At 37.1% G+C, this 21,027-nt stretch overlaps 1 protein-coding gene across 5 annotated transcripts in view; it reads right to left on the minus strand.

Annotated features, from left to right (window-relative positions):
• Nucleotides 1-21,027, minus strand: part of LOC111142425 (protein inhibitor of activated STAT 2) — a 90,991-nt gene that overhangs the window by 9,796 nt on the left and 60,168 nt on the right. For all 5 annotated transcript variants that reach the window (XR_002640262.1, XM_022495489.1, XM_022495490.1 and 2 more), the window contains exons 7-12: nt 20,895-21,000; nt 19,412-19,485; nt 11,834-11,994; nt 10,250-10,383; nt 8,241-8,412; nt 1,482-1,621 (exon numbers count right to left, since the gene is read on the minus strand). Coding sequence is in view for 4 of the 5 variants with exons in the window: in XM_022495489.1 (XP_022351197.1) it covers nt 1,482-1,621; nt 8,241-8,412; nt 10,250-10,383; nt 11,834-11,994; nt 19,412-19,485; nt 20,895-21,000 (787 nt within the window). In the remaining variant the exon portion in view is untranslated. The remainder of the gene's footprint in view (nt 1-1,481; nt 1,622-8,240; nt 8,413-10,249; nt 10,384-11,833; nt 11,995-19,411; nt 19,486-20,894; nt 21,001-21,027) is intronic.

A 21,027-nucleotide genomic window follows, 5' to 3' on the forward strand; every position in this document is an offset into this window, starting at 1 on the left:
ACTTACTGCTTCTTAAATCTTCACATCTCATCAATAATCTCACTTTATACCCAAATTTTGAAATAATGTAAATTCTCTAAAATTAAAAATTCACCCAGACTCACATAATTTGAAAACTGACAGAGCAAGTGATTCATAAATTGTGGCTGTTCTATTCTTAAATGGCCAGGGTCGCTTTAGTAAACAAAAAGTTTTTTCAGCATTAATTTGTATATCAAGGTTTTTAGGAACACAAATTCTTCCAGAATGCTTATTTAAAACACATACTAAGACGATACATCATGGACACTCTTCAACCTCATTTAAAACTAGACAAAGTTAAAGGAAAACATGGCAGTTAGGAATTAAGTATCTCTGAGTTCCGTCTGTCTTATGGACCATGAAACCTCCCCTGTATCTTGGCATCCAGTATTGTATACAGCAAGTACTTTTTAATTGGTGCCGGCTGGGCTTAACAATGTTTTAAAATACCAATTCCCCAAGTACATATGGAGTAAACATAATTAAGAAGACTTTTTGAAGATTTCTGATAGATACTATTATTGGTCTATTCATCTTCATTAAATTTTACCTGAATTATCTGAATTTCAAGTGGCAAGATTACACTAGGCCAGATAATACAACTACCAATTGTTTCAACAACACAAATTTTGCCCAACAGAATATATACCATGCTTAAAATAAAGACCTCATTGAGAGGGTAAGAAAAATAAGCTGTAGGTCAAAATTAACTTCACAAGTCTAGAAAAGAATATTAAGAATATGAGGAGGGAACTGTATTGCACCAAAAGTGCCCCTCAGAAAGAAGGGAAGTCATGAATACAAGAGGCACTGGTTTCAGCTGGCTCAAATTTGATTGACAAAAAAAGTGTCTACAAAAACAATGGCTATGGAAGGAAGAAAAGGGGGTGCAGGGTGGGAAGGGGAGGTCCACATTTTATAATATGGCCTTGGTTCTAAGGGACTTCAAGCAGCACTGAGCTTTTCAAATGTTAATACGCACATAAGAAATATCCTGAAATACTAGCAGTGCTCTAAGGAAACAGCTGGTAGACCCTACTTTTATAAAGGGAAAAAAGCCCACAGGGTAAAGCTATGGGTGATGTTAACCCCATGGTACAGCAGTATGTTCTGAAGCTCTGACGAGCTACCAAGAAGATCATCAGAAAATACTCTCCTGAAACTGTGAACCTGCTTTGAGAAAGAAAATATCTCTGAGTACAAATTCCTTAGGAGGGAGAGTAAAGTCCATCAAATTCTCCCCTATCCTACCATATTTCCTATCATCAGGAATCTAGAGAGAGCTCTGTAGTTAAAATGGTAGGACTTGAATGTGATGCATTAAAACAGATACTACCTTTAAAAGAAGCCTTCAAATTTCCTTAGTATTTCTGTTTCAATTTTAACACTATATTTGCTCCACAGATTTAGAGTAAAAATAAATAAAACTTGGTAACAAAATACAAGAACTCTTCACATACCTGGCAAATCTGATGACATGCTTGATATTGGCGTGTGGTGGAATGGTACTGAGTAGTCTGTTAATGAAGGCGGAATAGCAGCAGGATCAACCGAAGTCACACTGGGCACCCTTACAGAAGATGGCTGATACATGAGAACCCTGTTTTAAATAGCATGGGAAATTACAAACAATCTGGCTGTTAGTTCACAGGAGACAAGGGCTGCACCCCTGGGCATTCTCAGCTGTAAGTGCACTAAGTTTCAACACACCGACATGGCGGCTGCTCCCTACACAGTCCCTTCACTCTACTCTCCTCTTTCCTAACAGTCTTCATTATAACCTGAACGTACGAGGGCTCTCAGCAGCAGCTGCGATGTGAGAGCAAGCTGACACGAAAACATAACGTAAGTGCTAGAGCAGGGCAGGAAACAGTCATCCACAAGTGGAAATACACTTCACACAGGCTCTTATTAACGTATGGGTAACACAGATGTGGCTATTAGTAATTTTATCTATAAAGAAACTTAGAAATAAAACAGAGGACTCCTAACATTTGATTTAAATCACTGCATCTTAAAAGTGAAGCTACTTATTATATAGCTCAACCAGAAGCCCGTCCATTCTAACCGAAACTGTGTTAATTAGCAGCAATCTTATCTGAGAATTCATCTGAGCAAAAGATAGCCCATCCTAAAGCCAGCCAGCAAGATGACAATAGGCAGCAGTCAGAAATTAGAATAAGATGATTTCTCAAGATTTAAAATATCCGGAAATAAAAAATGTTAAGTTACTATGACACCCGTCTACCCTAAAAGGGTTTATATATAGACTTTGAAATTAACTTATCATGCTAAGAGTACAAATTAAACACACTTAAAAAATACACTATAACTAGTTTTATTTATATATACATATATACACACACTATATATATGTATGTATATATATGTATATATATGTGTGTGTGTGTATATATATATATATATATAATTACAGCTTTATCATTGCAAGCAGTATAATTAATTGTATTTTTTTTAATGTCAGGAATAAAGAGAGATGACTGCATTCTATCTATTTAACCTTCATTTCTCTTAGTTGCCCAAGCTCAACAATTAGAACCTCACAAGAAAAACATCTTGAAAGTACACAAGAAATTAAGCAACGTTAGGGATCCTATGGCTGGTGGTGGTGGCCATCTTTTCTGTCTACCATCTTAATGAGGCTGCAGTGGTAGCAGCTGTTCCCTGAGCTTCATGATGCCACCCAAGGACAAGAAAAAAAACAGATGCAGGAAAGTCAGGCAAGAAAGATAAAGACCCAGTGAACAAATCTGTGGCCAAAACCAAAAAGAGTCCAAAGGTAGAGTTTGGGACCTAAGATTAATAACCTGGTCTCATTTGACAAGAACCCCATGTGACAAACTCTATAAGCAAGTTCCCAGCTATACACTAGTAAGTCCAGCTGCCGTCTCTGAGAAAGAAAGCAAAGATTTACAATTGCCTGGCCAGAGCAGCCCCCTTCAGGAGGAACTCCTTAGTAAAGGACTCATTAAGCTGTTTCCAAACATGGTGGTGTTCAAAGTGATTTATGCCAGGAATACCAAGATTGGAGTGCCCCTACTACTAGTAAAGATGCATAACACGTCCCACCAATTGTACATTTTGAAAAATAAAATTTATTAAATTAAAAAAAAGGAGAGGAGACAGGGACACAGGGACATTGATGATAGCATCCCAAAGCATTGCCAGTGAAGCTTAACAAGAGAGCCACAGAATTATGGAGTTGGAGGGGATCATTACAAAAACAAAGAAAGTAAAACCAACAAAAATTTAGCACCATGGTCACAGAACTAGACTGAGATGACCACTAGGACCTCTAGATGCCTTTTCATTTGGTCGCAACACCTCTTGTTACTGCTCTGATCATTACGTACTAGCGATAAGAAATGATGACATAGTCCCATGACGCTTTTCATACTTTAAACAACTGACAAAACTATTTCATGACTTCAATCTAAATCTCAAACCCCTAAAATAATCACAATCTATTTAGACACTGGAGTCATTCTAAAACTCGTCTGCATGATGACATGAGGATCCTGTTTAGCTCTTATTCTGTACTCTTTGTCGAAAATACAGAAGTTACTAGAAATGCGGAAAATGAAGTCACCTTGAGAGTACATATATAGCTGTGTTGGCAACTACGCTATTCTCCGAATAGTGAATAAATAACATAGGTTGGAGTTCAGAAGTCTTAAAAATGGACACATAGGAAACATAACATGCTTAAGACAATTAACAGAAGTCTGGTATTTCAAACACATTTGCCAGAGGTAGATGAAGATGGAAGTCATCACCCAAAGAACAACCTGCCTGGATTAGAAACAGAAGGCTTCTTGGCTTCCAATGTTACCCAGAGATCTAAAACCACAACCAGGAGGTAATACTAGAAAAGGCAGATTCTGTGGAGGGGGAAAGAACAAACTGGGGATGAAATCAAGTAAGTTATGCTGTATTAAAGCCCATCTTAGAGGTCTGAAAACAGTGGTCCTCTACATTGTAATCACCAAAAGTATTTTCAAATTACACGTGATCCTACCTCCCACATAGGTATGTGTATCTGTAATTGGGGTGGGAGGACAGGGCCTAAGACGGAGAGAGACTAGTACGGTCCTGCTGAGAAGGGGTTACATAAGTGGCTCTGATTAATCTGGCTGTCTCATAGTTTAAATATCTTAATCATATTTTTTTATATGTAAGAGACAAGCTTTTGAAGATACACACATACACCTACCATACACACATGCCTACCTTCCTCCTGCTCTTTCTCTTCCTTTGATATCTCACACTGAGAAGTTTCTTTTATCTTGATCCTGAATTGATCTCTGACTGTGAATCAGATTTATAGGTGACACCAACAAAACTCACTTTCCTCCCCAGCTCCGTTACTTACACCTGTAGCATCAAGTCAGTGTCCCAAGACATAGTCTATCACCATAGTCACATCTAATTATCACACAGGTTCTGTTCTCATAACACGAAACTTTAAATAAGTAACTACTCTTTGTTTCTCCGATACAAAATGTTGATGGTCAGAAAATGTGAAAATGTCAAAATCCAATGAGGGTACAAATTATTAGATCAACATCTAAAAATCTTAGCAAACATCTGAAAAACTAAACTATTTTGTGTAGATTAATTTCTTTTGCCTGAACTTTGCAACCATTAACACAAATTCTATTTTTATAGAATGGATAAATTAGTCATTTGTGACCATTATCAAATTATGCATTGGTAGCAGATTTTGGTTTTAATCAGAATATTCATGAGGACTACATTCAAAAAGGTAAATGAGTCTAACGTCAATCCAAAAAAACAGATGTATTTATAAATATGGAATAACAAGGAGAAATGTAAATGGCTGTATCTAATGGAATTATGGGTATAAAAATGTGATACTATAAAGTGACAGAAAAAATTTAAAGTTTGTAACTTGTTACTGCCTTCTCACAGGATTGGCAAATACACAGGCATAGGTATATATTATGCACATGTACATATATATTTTAAATTTTTGTAGCTTCATCCCTAACATCCCAGCACAAAGGTAAACTGCTGGAACACTGCTGGAGAGCAAATATTAGTATTCTAGACCATATACTAGATCACTGAATTCATCATACTTGGTCCAGGCTTAAATGTCTGAAAATGAATTAACAGTTCAGTAACTTGAATTTTTATCCATAAACCTGAAATTCCCTGTGTGCTCCCACTTTATCATACAAACATAGAAAAGATTCAATTTTGTTACCAATTTCTAATGAGTCTTAATCCACACAAGTATCTGTATATTTGTCTATGCCTGTCTTTAGAATACCTTATTAGTGACAAAGTAATCATTCAACGATTCAAGGAATGGGGTGGGGATATAGTATTTAAACTTAACTTATAATGTAGAAAAATATTAGAGGTTTTTCTAAAAGTCTTAATGTGCCAGTCTCTTCTGATAACTACTATTATGACCACATTTAAGGACTAGAGTATGTATTCAAGGAGGGAGGCTAGAAGGATTACCATCAAAATGTTAACAGAAGCTATGTCTAGGTGGAATGCATTCTACCTCTTGATTATAAAACAACTGTGAAATTGTTTTTAAAAACAATTTCTAAGGGTGCCTGGGTGGCTCAGTGGGTTGAGCGTCTGATTCATGGTTTTGGCTCAGGTCATGATCTTAGGGTTGTGGGATCAAGCCCCGTGTCAGGATCTGTGCTCAGGCAAAGAGTTTGCTTGAGATTCTCTCTCCCTTCTCCTTGGCCCCTTCCCCAGCTCACGTGCACTAAAATAAATAAATCAATCTTAAAAAAAACAAAAAACAATTTTTACTAAAACAATACCTCTTCAAAAATAACTGCTCTCTTGGGATCCCTGGGTGGCTCAGTCAGTTAAGCCACTACCTTTGGCTGGGGTCATGATCCCAGGGTCCTGGAATCGAGTCCCGTGTTGGGCTCCTTGCTCAGCAGGGAGCCTGCTTCTCTCTCCGCCTCTGCCTGCCACGCTGCCTGCTTGTGCGCTCTCGCTCTCTCTCTCTCTCTGACAAATAAATAAATAAGTAAAATCTTAAAAAAAAAAAATAACTGCTCTCTGGAATGTAACTGAAAGCAAGTTTTTCTGGTTTCTCATTCTCTATTCTTTCTCATTTGCTTACTATCATTGACCAAGAAGTCCCACGATAAACTTACACAGCAGAAGAAAACCATGAAAATTCTAGATGCTGAGCCACAAGACAATACGAAAAGGATGACCAAGAACAAAACCAGAAAAGCATTAAGAGTTGGAAGGGAATATAGAGATAATATATCCATAGCATGAGTAGTCTCCATGACACCCACTGGGACAGGTGGCATCAATTCTACCTCAATAAAGGAAATGTGATTTTAGCACGAAACATCAACTTTCCTAGTGTTCAGCTCCAGCTTAAAGTCTTTCCATGTATCTTCCCTCCACTGGACTTAAATCTCCCAAATTTTATTACACAGAATAAACTTAATCCACTTAGTCAATGATTCCCTTTTAAGAACTACAAGATATTCACATATTCACATCTTCTCTTGTCCTGGCTTAACAGCGTCAGTCCTTAGACCCATCCATCCATCCATCATGCTACAGGATGCACTACCACCCTGTTCCCATCTGCTCATGATCAACACTGACTAGAGTGGTATTAAATAAAAATCATCTAGCCTTAAACAGAATAAAAGTAGTGTAGGTATATATCCTGGACACTATGCCTCTTTCATTAATGCAGCCTAAGAATAAATCAGCTTCAGTGGTAAACCCTTCAAACCTTAAGTAAATTCTGATATTTCAAAGAGTTTCTCTCAGGAATGGCTATTAATGAACTAAATACCTTTCCAGAATCCATTAAGATGACTACATAGTTATCCTTATTACACGATCCATTTTATCAATGTATTTCTTAACAATAAAGCATTCCTGGATGAACCCTACACTTTGTAGTAATGGATACCATTTTAATATATAATTAAATGATTTTCTAAGACTGAATTCAGAATTTTCATTGGCCTTTCAAATGTGAACCAGCTTCCTTCTGCACAGTTGTTAATGTGTAAATCTCATTTGGATATTAGGAATTAAGTTGACTTCATGGAATGAGCTGGGTAGCTATAACTTCTAGACCTTTTAGGCCAAAATACACTGAGAGTATAATCCCACCTATATAAAATGTCTGGAACAGACAAATTCATAGAGATGGTAAGGAGATAAACAGTTGCCTAGATTTAGGGTGTGAATGGGGATTAACTGCAAGTGAACATGAGAGATGTTTACTACGTGTTGGAAATATTCTACAGCTGAATTGTGATGATGACTGGGCAACTCTCTGAATTCACTAAAATCAATAAACTGGGCAACTTAATAGTTAAGATGGGAAAATGTTATGGCATAAAAATTACAGAAAAAATAAGTGCACTGAGAGGCCCAAAGGACAAGACTGGCACACCCAAGTCTAATACAGTATGTTCATGGAAGGTAACAAAAACTCTCTGCTACTATCTTACAGGTTCCAAAATTTCTAAGAAGCACCAGTTGACAGATACTTAAAGCTATCACTTACTACATAAGACAGCAACAGCTTCTGCCATATGACTCATAAAACATGACATGCTAGAATGCATTTACTTGCTCACAGTTTGCCCTGGAGAGGATGAAATAGGAAGGCAACCAATTTTTACTAAGAGACTACCACATGCCTGACACTGAGCCTAAGCTCTCTCTCTTACTGAAACCGGACAATCATCTTCTGAGGTAGGTTATTATTTAACCCCATTTTACAAAGCAGAAAAAGGAGGCTCACATAAGTATATTAGTCAAGATCCCGGTACTAGTAAGGAATGGTATCAAAATTGGAACCCACACTTGTCAGATTCCCAATGCCGCACTCCATTTTTATGCTGGGCTTACTCATGTTGGCTGTGATGCCAAATATAGGTTCCAGAAAAATGACAAAAAAGGATCAAATAGGAAATAAATACTTAGACATGAGAAGACTTCAACTCTTACTTCCCAAGGATGTTAATAATTTCTTCATCAAAATTTTCTCTCCTTTAAACAAGATGCTTTCTTGAAAATATTTCAACTGAATAAAGGCAAATGAAAATAGCCTTCTATGGTTATGCAACTCTCAGAGACATTTACAAACCTGTACTGAGAACAGTTAGTTCCAAGTGTAATAAACAATAGTGAACTATAAATTAACAAACCCTTTGGTTGGGCTGCTTTGTGTTTCTGACATAAAGATGCATTTCCTTTTGGCAGGTGGGTCTTCCTCTTCATCAGAAGAGCTTTCTATTGTTAGGTCAATAACATCCACTTTCTTCTTGCTTGTCTCATTGGCTACAGTCACTGAACATGGCTTAGTGAGGACACTTGAACCTGATGTGGGGAAGAGAAGTAAAAGAAAAAAAAAATCAAAGGTGGGACACAAATAAACTCTAACCTTAAGTCTTAACTGTGGAGCAAGTCCAGGAGAATATACAACCAGTAAAGACACATACTCTGCCCAATGGATAGAGACAAACTCCTTAACTCCAGACGTTTGTCTATAAAGTGACTGCTTAATCTGGGGACAGAAAGTAAGCTCTATTCATGGCCAGAGCGTCTAAGCCTCCTTCGGACAGCATGCTCTTATGTCCACAGGACTGCCAAAGGACGTGCTCAGATCCTGCTGCTCACACTGCCTGCCTCCCCAGGTAAGCAGTCATTTTACAGGCAGCCTAGGGTTAGGGGTCCAATCTCAGCCACAGGCAAGAGTAAGTGGCTTCATGGGCTGTGTATTCTCACAGATGTGCGGCACTGTTAAGTCAGAATCAGATACTTTCACTCTAGCAAAGCAACAGTACTCATGTCAGGATAATCACCATAAGCCAGAACCTGATAAAAATTTAAACCTTCATGAGCTGAAAAAACTCCAAACTTCTCTTTTAAATTATTCAGACAGTTAAAGCTTTTCTTATCAACTATTAATCACTTAGGTCCTCCTTTCTGCCCTCATATACTATATGTTAACACACCAGTTCACAGAAATTACATTATGCCCTGTAATCTCTTTAACAGAAAACTAATGCTGGCTGATAATGGAAAAGCAGCAACTAATCAACTATATCACTATTCTTCTCAAAGATAAGGGAAACCTTGATCGTAATTCTACCTGTAGGTTCAATAACAATCACAGGAGAATGAATTTTTTTAAAGTAGGTTCCACACCCAATGTGGGGCTTGAACTTAGGACCTTCAGATCAAGAGTTTCATTCATACTGAATGAGGCAGCCAGGTGCCCTAGGAGAACGATTAATATTAACATGAATCTTTCACTTTTTACTCTTGAGTACCCATTATTCATTACACTGGAAGAGTGTCAAACATAATCAGCACAAAGCATAAATGTAGTGAGTGGACTATATCAGATAAAAAGAAAACTTTAAGTTCACCTACAGGTTTCAATTATGGTACTGCCCTAAGTTTCTCCACTCAGTGTGGCTGGGTAGAGGGAGCTGAGTATACATCCTAGGTAACCAAGGCAATGGTCAAATTCCTTCCCATAAAGAAATGGAAACAATCTGTTCACTTTTTTAAAAAGCAACTGACCTGTGAGCACCTGCCCCCAACCTCCACTGATGGATTCCGCCTCTCTAAGCACACCTCCACTGGCAGTTCCCCCAAAAGGTACTCTACAAAGAATCCTGAAAAATCGTCCATAAAAATGTCATTTATAAGGCGCCTGGGTGGCTCAGTAGGTTAAGCCGCTGCCTTCGGCTCAGGTCATAATCTCAGAGTCCTGGGATCAAGCCCGGAATGGGGCTCTCTGCTCGGCGGGGAGCCTGCTTTCCCTCTCTCTCTGCCTGCCTCTCTGCCTGCTTGTGATCTCTCTCTGTCAAGTGGATAAATAAAATCTTTAAAAAAAAAAAATGTCATTTATAACTTTTCATTTTGTAACAAACACCATATATTAAAATAACTTCAGATATTGTTTCATTTACTTTACATATAAAAATATATTATGAAAAAGCTAATTAGAAGATGGTATAAACTTTAGCACATTTCTGAAGGAAAGAGTAAAAATCATTTGGGGGAAATTACATATGTAACAGATGATCAAAAGATAAAGTTCGCAAACTGAGCTCCAAATATAGTTCTAGCGGCCAAGGTTAACAATAAAATCAACACTGTAGGAGTCTCATTGCTTTGTTCTCTGTAGCCATTCTGCACATACTTTCTATTTTTGTACATGGCTGGCTGGACACTTTCATAGCTTCTTTCTTCGGTCTCATTGGACACCAAGTGCCATCCTCTTGGAATTTGATCTCATCCACATCAGAACAGTCATTGAGAATTTCCATAAAAAGCCTATGAACCAATTAAGAAGTGCATAAATGTAATCAATGGCTTTGTTCAACGGTGAACTAACAAAGTAATACATATACTGCCTTGGAGATGAAAATAATGCTATCTTTTTTGTTTGGTGTTTCAATAACTTCACATTTTACAACAACTACTACATCCCCTCCTCCTAGGTTTTAGATCTTTAATGAGCAACATAAGTGACTTACTGAGTATCATCTAAGAAATCAGTGACTAAACAGAAAGACACCTGGAGCCTCCTAACTGGGATTGGCCAGTAAGAACAATTTCCAACACAACATATAAAACAAACATAAGGAAATATAAAGGTTATTATACAAAAAATAATTTATAAGCTTATTCTCAAGAAAAAAGGATCATCAGGTAGGGAAAAGGAGGATTAGGGACATGAAAAAATTTAAAATAACTCTGCATACAAATTATGTTCTATGCCCATAGTGAAATTTGAAATCATCTTCAGAAAAATATGTGGAAAATGCCAATATTTTGAAACTAAACAACCAGTGAGACAAAAAAAAAAAAAAAACCCACATAAAAACATAAATTAGAAAGTATTTAGAACTGAACAAAAAGGAAAATATAATAAAATTTGTGGAATATAGCTAAAGCAGTACTTGGAAGAAAATTTATAGCACTAATCTTCCTATATTAAAAAAGGACTCAAATCAATGACCTCAGCTTCTACCTAATGAAACCAGAAAAAAAATTAAAATTAAACACGAAAAGGGAAATAACAAAGAAAAGAAACAAACGAAATAGAAAAAACCAAAAAAATCAATGAAAACAAAAAGCTGGGGCTTTAAGAGCAATAAAATCGACAAACTTCTAGCCACACTAAGGCTCAAAAAGAAATAGATAACCTGAGGAAACCCAGGTATATTAAAGAAAATGAATTTGTACTTAAAAACTTTACCACAAAGAAAAGCCCAGTCCCAAACATCTTCACTAGGGAATTTCACCAAATATTTGTGAAGACATGATACCACCACTTCCCAACTCATTTGCATGAGGTCAACATTACGGTGGTATTAAAAGGAGACAAAGGGGATGCCTGGGTGGCTCAGTGGGTTGAGCGTCTGAGTCTTGGTTTTGGCCTGGGTCAGGATCTCACGGGTCGTGGGACTGGGCGCCATGCAGGGCTCCATGTTCAGCACAGAGTCTGCTTGAGAGATCCTCTCTCTCCTCTCCCTCTGCCTTTCTCCCCACAACCCATGCTCATGCTGTCTAAAATACACAAGTAAATAAAATCTTAAAACAAAAATAAAACAAAGACACTACAAGAAAACAACAGACCAATGCCCCTCTGAGTTTAACAAACCTAATAGTACAGAAACCCAACAATAAATACAAAGGGTAACACAATGCTAGACTAAAATGTATATAAGGCTGTACTGACTGTTTACATACGCTAACATGTAGGCTGGGATACACTTACCCATCTAAAATGAGACTTTCATAGGCAGCTTTTTTATCACACACGGGACAGATCCAGGTGGGCTTCTTCTCATTCATTTGCAGATAAAGAGCAGCGTCAAAACACTGCAGATGTGTACAAGTCACTGCGCGGCACGGGATTGTCAACCTCATTTTCCCTAACTACAGGACAGGGAAGACAATAGGGGGAAACTTTTCAGAAAGGAGAATAAAGCCTCAAAGGCAAGGATCACTCATAAAAGTCTGAAAAGATCTTATGAGAAAATCAAAATGAAAAAATTCAAACCAGAATTTATCAAGATTCCTACATATTTCACTTGTATTCACTGATGGCCCTATGATTTTTAAAAGCCCATTTCACATTTTTAAAAGAATCAACATACAAATTCACAGGAAGAAAAATGTGACTCTTTCTTACCTGTTCCCCTATTTAGAGGGAACCACTGTTGCCCATCTCTCGCTTGTACTCGCACTGGGTCTACGCATAACCAAGTATGTATTTTAAAAATTTTCCCAGAAATGGTGGCATGCAATCCACACAATTCTGTACCAACTATCACATAATATCCTTGGTGACTGTTTCATACATACCAGAACACAAAAAGCTACCATGATATGAAGGTATCATAACTGATAATGAAGCGTATGATATGAAGGCTCATTATTTAACTAGTACCCTGCCCTAGTGACAGACGTTTAAATTGTTTCCAATCTTTTATGACTACAAATAATGCTGCAGTAAATATCTACAGGACGGACTCCTAGAAGTGATATTTTGCGGTCAAAGGGAAAGTGCATTTATGATTTCTGTCACACTGACAAAACGTCTCCCACAGAAGTTGCCTACCTACTGATGTACGCACATATGTGTATCAGTGCACTTGGTTCCCCTCAACCTTGCACACACAGTGCTGTAACTCTGATCTCGGCCAACCTGATTGGTGAAAAAAAACCCATTTTGTTGTGAACTACACTTCCCTTATTTTCAGTTGAGCTTCTTTTTTACTTCTAAGAGTCATTTGTGCTTCTAAGAACCGTCTATTCATAACCTTTTCTCATTTTCCATTTAGTCTTTGGTATCTATCTACAGCAGCTCTATATTAAGTCAGCCTCATATATATGATGATGTGAACTGCAAATATATTTTTCACTTATGAGAATTTTTTACTTATGTATAATCACATGTGCTGATATTCCAATATACTTTTATATAACTACAGTGCTCTGTTCAGTTCTTATTCCAGCTGGTAGAGGTATGCCAACATCAGGACACACACCCAGATTAGATGGAGTCTGTCGCTATAGCCTTTCAACAGCCCTCCCTATGTACTTCCTTACAGAAAATCTCTCAGCTTACAACCAGCTGTGTGTTATTCGGATAGAAAATCTGTTTCTCCCACTAGACTCTAAACTCCACAAGGACAAGACCCATGTCACTGCTCACCACTGTAATCCAAGTGTCACAGCACAGCACCTAAAATGCAGCATGTGCTCAGAATCTGCTGATCAGATGACAGAACAAAGACAGACAGACTAGAAAAACAGCAATGGGAAAGAAAGGGAAGCAGGAAGGACTTCTTTATGGGAACTATAACGTCTAGAAAAATTCACAGCAAAATTACACTGTTAACTTTGCCTGAGGGGTAGGAGTCTTAGAATGCTCCTGTTTGGTACGCCCCCCCCCCCGCCTTTATGGTTTATCTATAATTTCTTTCTTCCAAAATGAACATTTGTTTATTTCGTAATCAAAAAAATTAATTTAGCCAAGTTGTCAGCATAGCAATAACTATTGTTTGTATAGTTCTACTACATAGAAGGCACGATGTTGGTGACTTTATATTATGAAGTGACACTTTATATTTAAACCTAACAAATGCACTGTATGACTGATCTAGAGACATTATTGTCTCCCCCACTCCCACCCTGAGAACACCAAGGCACAACGAAGCTAAGTAATGACTACCATTACAAAGTTACAAAGTGGCAGCGCCAATATCTGAACTGAGCAGCTCTGGCACCAGAGTCCATATCTTATCACTGTGCTATACTGACTCCATCTGAGTGTTTAACTAGAATTCTAAAAGGGATCTTGGAAGTTACAGTGATTCGTGCAAGTACACAGCACAACAGAACTTATTATTTAAGGAAGAAAAAAGTAAGAATAGAACCTAAGGGGGGCACCTGGGTGGCTCAGTGGGTTAAAGCCTCTGCCTTCAGCTCAGGTCATGGTCTCAGGGTCCTGGGATCGAGCCCCGCATCGGGCTCTCTGCTCAGTGGGGAGCCTGCTTCCTCCTCTCTCTCTCTGCCTCTCTGCCTACTTGTGATCTCTCTCTGTCAAATAAATAAATAGATGTCTTAAAAAAAAAAAAAAGAATAGAACCTAAGGCATTTCATTTTCTTACAATATTTGCTTCCAAATTTTCCCTTCCTTTAATAACAGATTTTCTCCTAAGCCATGTGGAATCTTACTGGGCGCTAAGGATTTTTACATACATTTCACAGAATTCTCCTAACGGCCCTAGGACTGCAGAAAGACTAGTATCTGTATTTCTGCTTTTGAAATAAAGATGCTGAGATGACGTGAGGCCACAAACAACACACTCACTGAGACCCAGCTGGTGGAGCTCTAATGCAAACACAAATGTTTACTTCCATGGGACTCCTCTTAGCTTTACAACATCACACATGGTGCTGGTTCTTGGTTCCAATTATCCACCTTTTCCTATTTTGCTAAGAGTTTTTGTTCTATTAGGAATGGAAGCTGACTGAATGCTTATTCAGCACCCTAAAGAGATGATCACAGGAATTTCCTGACCCCCTTCCCATTATTAATATAAACAATTTTCACAGTTTTTCTAAAATCAAACCATACTTGCATTCCTAAGAGGTATCCTTTTATTATCATGTATTATTCTTGTAAAATACCGGATTCTTTTTAAAGTAATGGATTCCACTGGCTAGTGTTTTGCTTAGGAATTTTTCATCGTTGCTTTTTATTTGGAAACAACCTAAATAATCACTAAAAAGGTTGAACAAGTTAATCTACACCACACCCAATCAACAAAATGCCTGTATGATTAAAATAAGACATATCTACAGATATTAATAGTTAAAATATACTGTTAATTTTAAAACAGTAAACCACAGAATAGTATATGTAGCACAATACAATTTTTTCCAATAAACATACACAACTATGAACATAAAGTTCAGTCTAGAAAGATTTATTTCATACTATTAGTAGCATTACTTTTGAATAAGAGATCTTATCAATTTCAAGTTTTAATGTCTGTTCTATTTGAATAATTTTATAATAAAGTAGTTACTATTTGTCAATTTCCATAATTTGTTTCCTTTAAATAATGCTCTAACTCAGCCTACTATGATTTTTTTGGAGGGGGTGGGGGCTCCTAGTTCTCATATTTTTGGCTTCAGAATCCCTTCACACTCTTAAACATTGAGAATCTCAAGGAGTTTTTATATATATAGATTATATTTACCAATATTTATTGTAGTAGCAATTAAAGCAGACATTTTTAAAACACAAGAACACACAAATACACACTACATCAACCCTTGGAACACTGACATTACCAATAGTCAGATAATCCCTATTAAACACCACTGCCTACTCATGAGAGAATAACAGAAAAGAGACAAACTGCATCATAGTATTATTTTAAAAATTGCTCTGACTTTGTGAGCCTCTTCCAAGAGTCTCAGGGCCCCCAAGTATCCCTGAGCCATGCTTTGGGAACTTGCTTTTTTTCTTCTTCTTCTTAGGTACCACCTTCATCTCTCCCGTCACTGCCTTAGAATTTCCACGATACAGAGAACTGAAAACATTCACAACTATAGAAGCTGCTGATCCTAAATTTAATCCTAGTGGCTCACAAAAGTTAATGAGCATTTCTCAAGTTAAAAAAAGCATTTATTACCAACTGGCCAAATCTGATTAATTTCCTAACACTGATCATGGTGTGTCAACAAAAGCAGCTTTGTATGCATTAAATTCTATTTAGTCAGATGATGGATGGATGGATGGATGGATGGACGGATGGATGGAAGGAATGGTTCCTAAATAATGCAATACTTTTTTTGATTAGTAAAATATTTTTTAAGTTTTTACTTAAATTCCAGTTAACATACAGTGTAATCTAAGTTTCAGATGTTATGATATAGTGTTATGATGTTATGATATAGTGATTCAACACTTCCAAACATTACTTGGTACTCATCACAAGTGTGATGTACCCTTAATTCCCCATCACACATCCTCTCACCCTTTTCCCCACTGGTGACCATCGGTTTGTTCTCTATAGTTAAGAGTCTGTTTCTTGGTTTGCCTCTCTTTTTGTCCCTTTGCTCATTTGTTTTGTTTTGTTTTTAATTTTTTAAAAAAGATTTTATTTATTTGACAGAGATCTTAAGTAGGCAGAGAGGCAGGCAGAGAGAGAGAGGAGGAAGCAGGCTCCCCGCTGAGCAGAGAGCCTGATGCGGGGCTCGATCCCAGGACCCTGGGATCATGACCTGAACCAAAGGCAGAGGCTTTAACCCACTGAGCCACCCAGGCACCCCATTTGTTTTGTTTCTTAAATTCCATGTATGAATTATATCATATATAGTAGCTGTCTTTCTCTGACTGATTTTGCTTAGCATAATACTCTCATGCTCTACCCATGTCATTACAAATGGCAGGATTCCATCTTTTTTTATGGCTGAGTAATATATCACATTCATCAGTCGATGGACCCTTGGGCTGCTTCCATACTTTGGCTATTGTGGATCATGTTGCTATGAACATCAGAGTGCAATGTTATGTACAGAGTACCTAAACTGATTTTCACTTCCCTGTAGCCTAAATGCATCTACGTAAATTAAGAATGTATATAGTAAAAATGACCCACATCAGTGGATCCAAACTATATATGAGTCAGAATCTTAAAAGATAAAATCAAACCTAGCCCCCTTCTCTATCCCCCAGCCACCAGCCCACCTCTGCAGGAAAGACAGAAAATCACTAGCTGATATCACTAAAATTGATAAATTTTAAAAACTGTAAAATTCAGACACTGTTCAGAAATATAATTATATACACTTAGATCCCTCCCTCGAACAACAGTAAAATTGCCTTCTGTAAGTCCCAAGGACAGAGGCTTTGGACTGCACTCCCCACTCCCCAGACTCAAGTCTACTCTGAATCATTTTACAAATATACTGTGAAATGGGACAAACACTTCTTCCAGTACCTGGCAGCTATCATTTTCTGATAGCTTCCTTATCCCAGGGTTCATGTCTCATCCTTCCAAATGCTTATGATCCACTCTGTGCTTCTGTATTTCCTAGCACCACTCCGGATCCGCTGCTACTTCTGCAGCCAATAGGCTGCGCTCCTTTCTGCTCTTTTCAGCTAATACTGGTATTATCTCCTCCTCTCATCATCTAACTTCTGTCACCCATCTATTAAATCTGATCAAACATCTGTTTGGTGTTCTAATTAACATGTATCATATACTACAGTTAGCTTCAACTTTGTGTTAACACTACTACAGCCTGGAAAGTACCACTTACTCTTTTCTGAGAAAGTGCTGAAAAAATCAAGTAGTGTGATTTTTTTCAAAGCTCAAAAGACAATCTGCAAAAGAGACTTAGTGAAAAGGAACTGTTCCCTATTCTTATATAGAAGGAATCTTAACCGCTCTGATATACCACTTCCACTATTTTGAAAATCTGAGAATCTGTTAGTATGTCAGTCTCTTATGTTTTGTTTGGGTTGTTCTCATACAGAATAGCACAATGTTTTTAAAAAAACAAAAACAGAAAAAAAAAAAAACTTTAAAAAACAAGGTCAAGGAGACAAGACAGAAAATGGAATCATGTAACCGTTAGAACTCTTTAGGTAAGCTATCCAGAAGCACTTTCTTACTGACAGAATAGTGTGCTACTAAAACATAGAGGTAACATGAATTCCTTTCCCATGTAGTGATTATGCCTAGAATATAGCCAGTAAACAACATTTGCTCAATATACTAGGATTAAACTGTAAGAAAACTATCAATATACGACTGTTTTTGACCAACAAAATGGCAATCTCCTGTGTTTCAATTTAACATCCATTTTAACACGAGAGGGAGGAAAAGAGTAATGTGAAGACACTCAAAAGAAATCACGTCTCAAGGTCTGCACATAGCATGGGGGTAGAAGAGGAGGTCCTGGGTCCAAACACAAGCCCTCTTGGGCCTCTGCCACCACTTCAGGCATCAATGCTCGCCCCCCCCCCACTGAAACAGGAGACTTTCTTCTCTCTGGATCTGACAACCACAGGTTCACCATTTCTAAGCAATCCAATTTCATGCACTTCTATTCCTTTTCAACAGAGCTAAGTTAGTTTAAGTTAATGATAATTAAAAAATAAATTCAGAAAGAAAGAGATCTGCAAACATCACTTTCCAGGGTGACAGAGAGGTGAGCTCATATAACAAGGATATTTATATTTTAGCCCAATTTGGTATTATGGTATATTTTTAAGGTATCTGGAATAATGTCAGAAGACCAAAATTTTTATCCTTGTTTTGCTACTGTGTGATGTGGGTTATCCAACCACTTTTAATCTCAGTTCCCTCAACTCTTCCACACAGGTTTGTTAAGACAGTTAAATTAAGAAGCACATCATGGGAACTCAACAAATTATTCCTTTCTCTCTCCCTCTCTCTGACACAATTCTCTCTCCACTTAAATACTGTACATTTCTCACGATGGCGGCTGGTCATGAGGTTCTCCCAAAACTACAATCCTGATTCCATGACTCTTCTCATAAAGTTCCTTGCATGTGGAAAGGTTCCCCTCCACCAGTACTGATTTTAGAGAAGCCTTCATCCACTATTCCTGACCTCTCCCTATGCTTAGCAAGGTTACATGTGGTATGTATGCCTTCGTTTTCTCATGTGAGTTAGTTTTATCTCTCAAAGTAGACTATTAACTTTCTGACAAGTTCTTATCAAGTCCTCGGTATTTTCTCCCCAAAATTAGCTCAGTAACAAGAACACAGGAGGATCTGAGAGTTGCTGACCGATTTCCACTCCACAGTCTCTATATAAAGAGACATAAAATTATTATGCAACTTAGAAGTGCATTACAAACAGATAAAGACATCTCAAACATTCTAATTCATTAAACCAGAACCATCAATTAGCATTTATTAGGTGATAGTAATTTTACTGCTATTTTTCAACACAGTCTATATTCTGATAAAAGGAGCCAACTCTCTATTCTCTCTAAATATTTACTATTAGCTGTGGACTATCTACAGCAAAAAAAAACTGTGACAGATTATTCTGAACCTAAACTCTCTTCCTTTTTTGAAACAATACCCTTTTAGATCTTTCCTTGCTTAGTCATTGTTTGAAGAACATCTGCATTCTTTAGAATTATGTTTAATCATTAAAATTCCTGAATGGGAAAATGACAAAAGTTCTGAATTCTATCATAACGTATCATTCATTCCCACACTTACTTATATAGGAAAATTAGTCATTTATAAAAAGTGAAACACCCCGGAATGTTTTTTTGCTTTACTTACAGGGCACATCAAGGATACCCGAAGGCTAGTTGTAGCAATTTCACTATCAGGATCTGCAGTAAGTTTTTCTTTAACTTTAAAAAGAAAAAGAATTAAAAAAAATTTTTTTAACTGTGATATTCCGAACAGGATTACAGAAATAAATATCATCTTATTTAAAGTTTCCCAAACACTTTGAGTAGGTCAAGAAACTACAAAAAGCAAACAAAAAACCCCCAAAATGTTAAGTATTAATGTAAAAACACAATCATACTTTCAGTATTAGGTTAAAGAACTACAAACTTGCAAACTCTAGATTCACATGTTTGATTGCATTTTTAAAATAACTTCTTTCTAGAAGTAAAATTGCAGGTAAGGAAGAGTTTCAAAACAGACAACTATGTAAGACTGAAGAACAATATAACAATTGGGAAAGGAACTTGCAAAGGAGCTGTACCTGGAGCTTCAGTGCTTTCCTCACACACACTCAGAGGACTTTTTGTTAAGGGTACTGGTTGTTTCCAACAACTATTAAGTTTGTAAACCAAAAAAGCCAAATACTCTTATACTTCCTTTGACAACTGAAAACTGCAAGAGATGTGCTAATTCCTCTGCAGTTTGATTTTCCCGGTAATGTATACAGGTTACAGTCTCTACGAGGTCACAAACATATGCATGGCCTCTAGGTGGTTAACACTCAACACCATCATAGAGAAAAGGCAAGGAAATGGGAACTGGAACTGCAGTGGGATGAAAAAACGGAGGGAAGTGCTTCCTTGTCTTCCAGCTCTAGGCAGGAAGACCGCTACTCTGCTGTTTAATGAGATGAGAATGGTTTAAGTACAAGAAATGCAAACCATTTCAACAGCTCTACTTGGCTCCCTTTTCAATCTGTAGATTCTTTTCTCCTTTCCAGTTCATCCAGCGTTAAGTAACTGGGGGAAAAATATTGTCTTTCCCAGAAAAATGTCTTGTTCAATTAAATTAAGTTACTGAATTATTTACAGTCTGAGTTAGACTTTTTCTTTATTATTATACATTATGAAAGCAAAGTAAAAAATAAAACCTCTGAGAAGTCAAATATTATTGATAGATATCAACACTTCTTTTGCAAAAAGAGCTTTCTCGTTTAGAATTTTTTAAAATGTACATTGCATTACACACTGGAGGTTCTGAAGACTTGCATTCCTATTTGCGAGTCAACATATGCATCAAAATTACCATCAACCTGACATTTACCTAAATAAGTTTTCATAACAAAGCCAAAAATCAGACCAGTTGGGATATAAAACTGATCCTTAGGAGTGATTTCCAAGAAGGGCTTTTCATTATAGGGCTCTGTTCATAAGAGTATTTTTAACTCAAATTATTTAAGGTTTTTTTAAATAATTCTTCACAAATTATCCCTGTATTGATGTATATTTGAGGCTTGGTTTTTTTGTTGTTTTTTTTTTTTTTTTCCATTAAAGCATCTCAAATGCTCAGTCTTACAAACATTACTTACTTAGTGCTCTGGAATGATCAGGGTTTCTAATACCTTTCATTTTTAATCTCTGTAATAACATGGCTGATGTGAGCTGTCGTACAAGATATACAGACATGGAGTAATTCTACAAAGAAAGATAATCTGTATTAAA

The sequence above is a fragment of the Enhydra lutris genome, unplaced genomic scaffold (assembly GCF_002288905.1).
Source record: "Enhydra lutris kenyoni isolate GAN:26980312 unplaced genomic scaffold, ASM228890v2 scaffoldscaffold8, whole genome shotgun sequence".
Taxonomy (NCBI): Eukaryota; Metazoa; Chordata; class Mammalia; order Carnivora; family Mustelidae; genus Enhydra; species Enhydra lutris.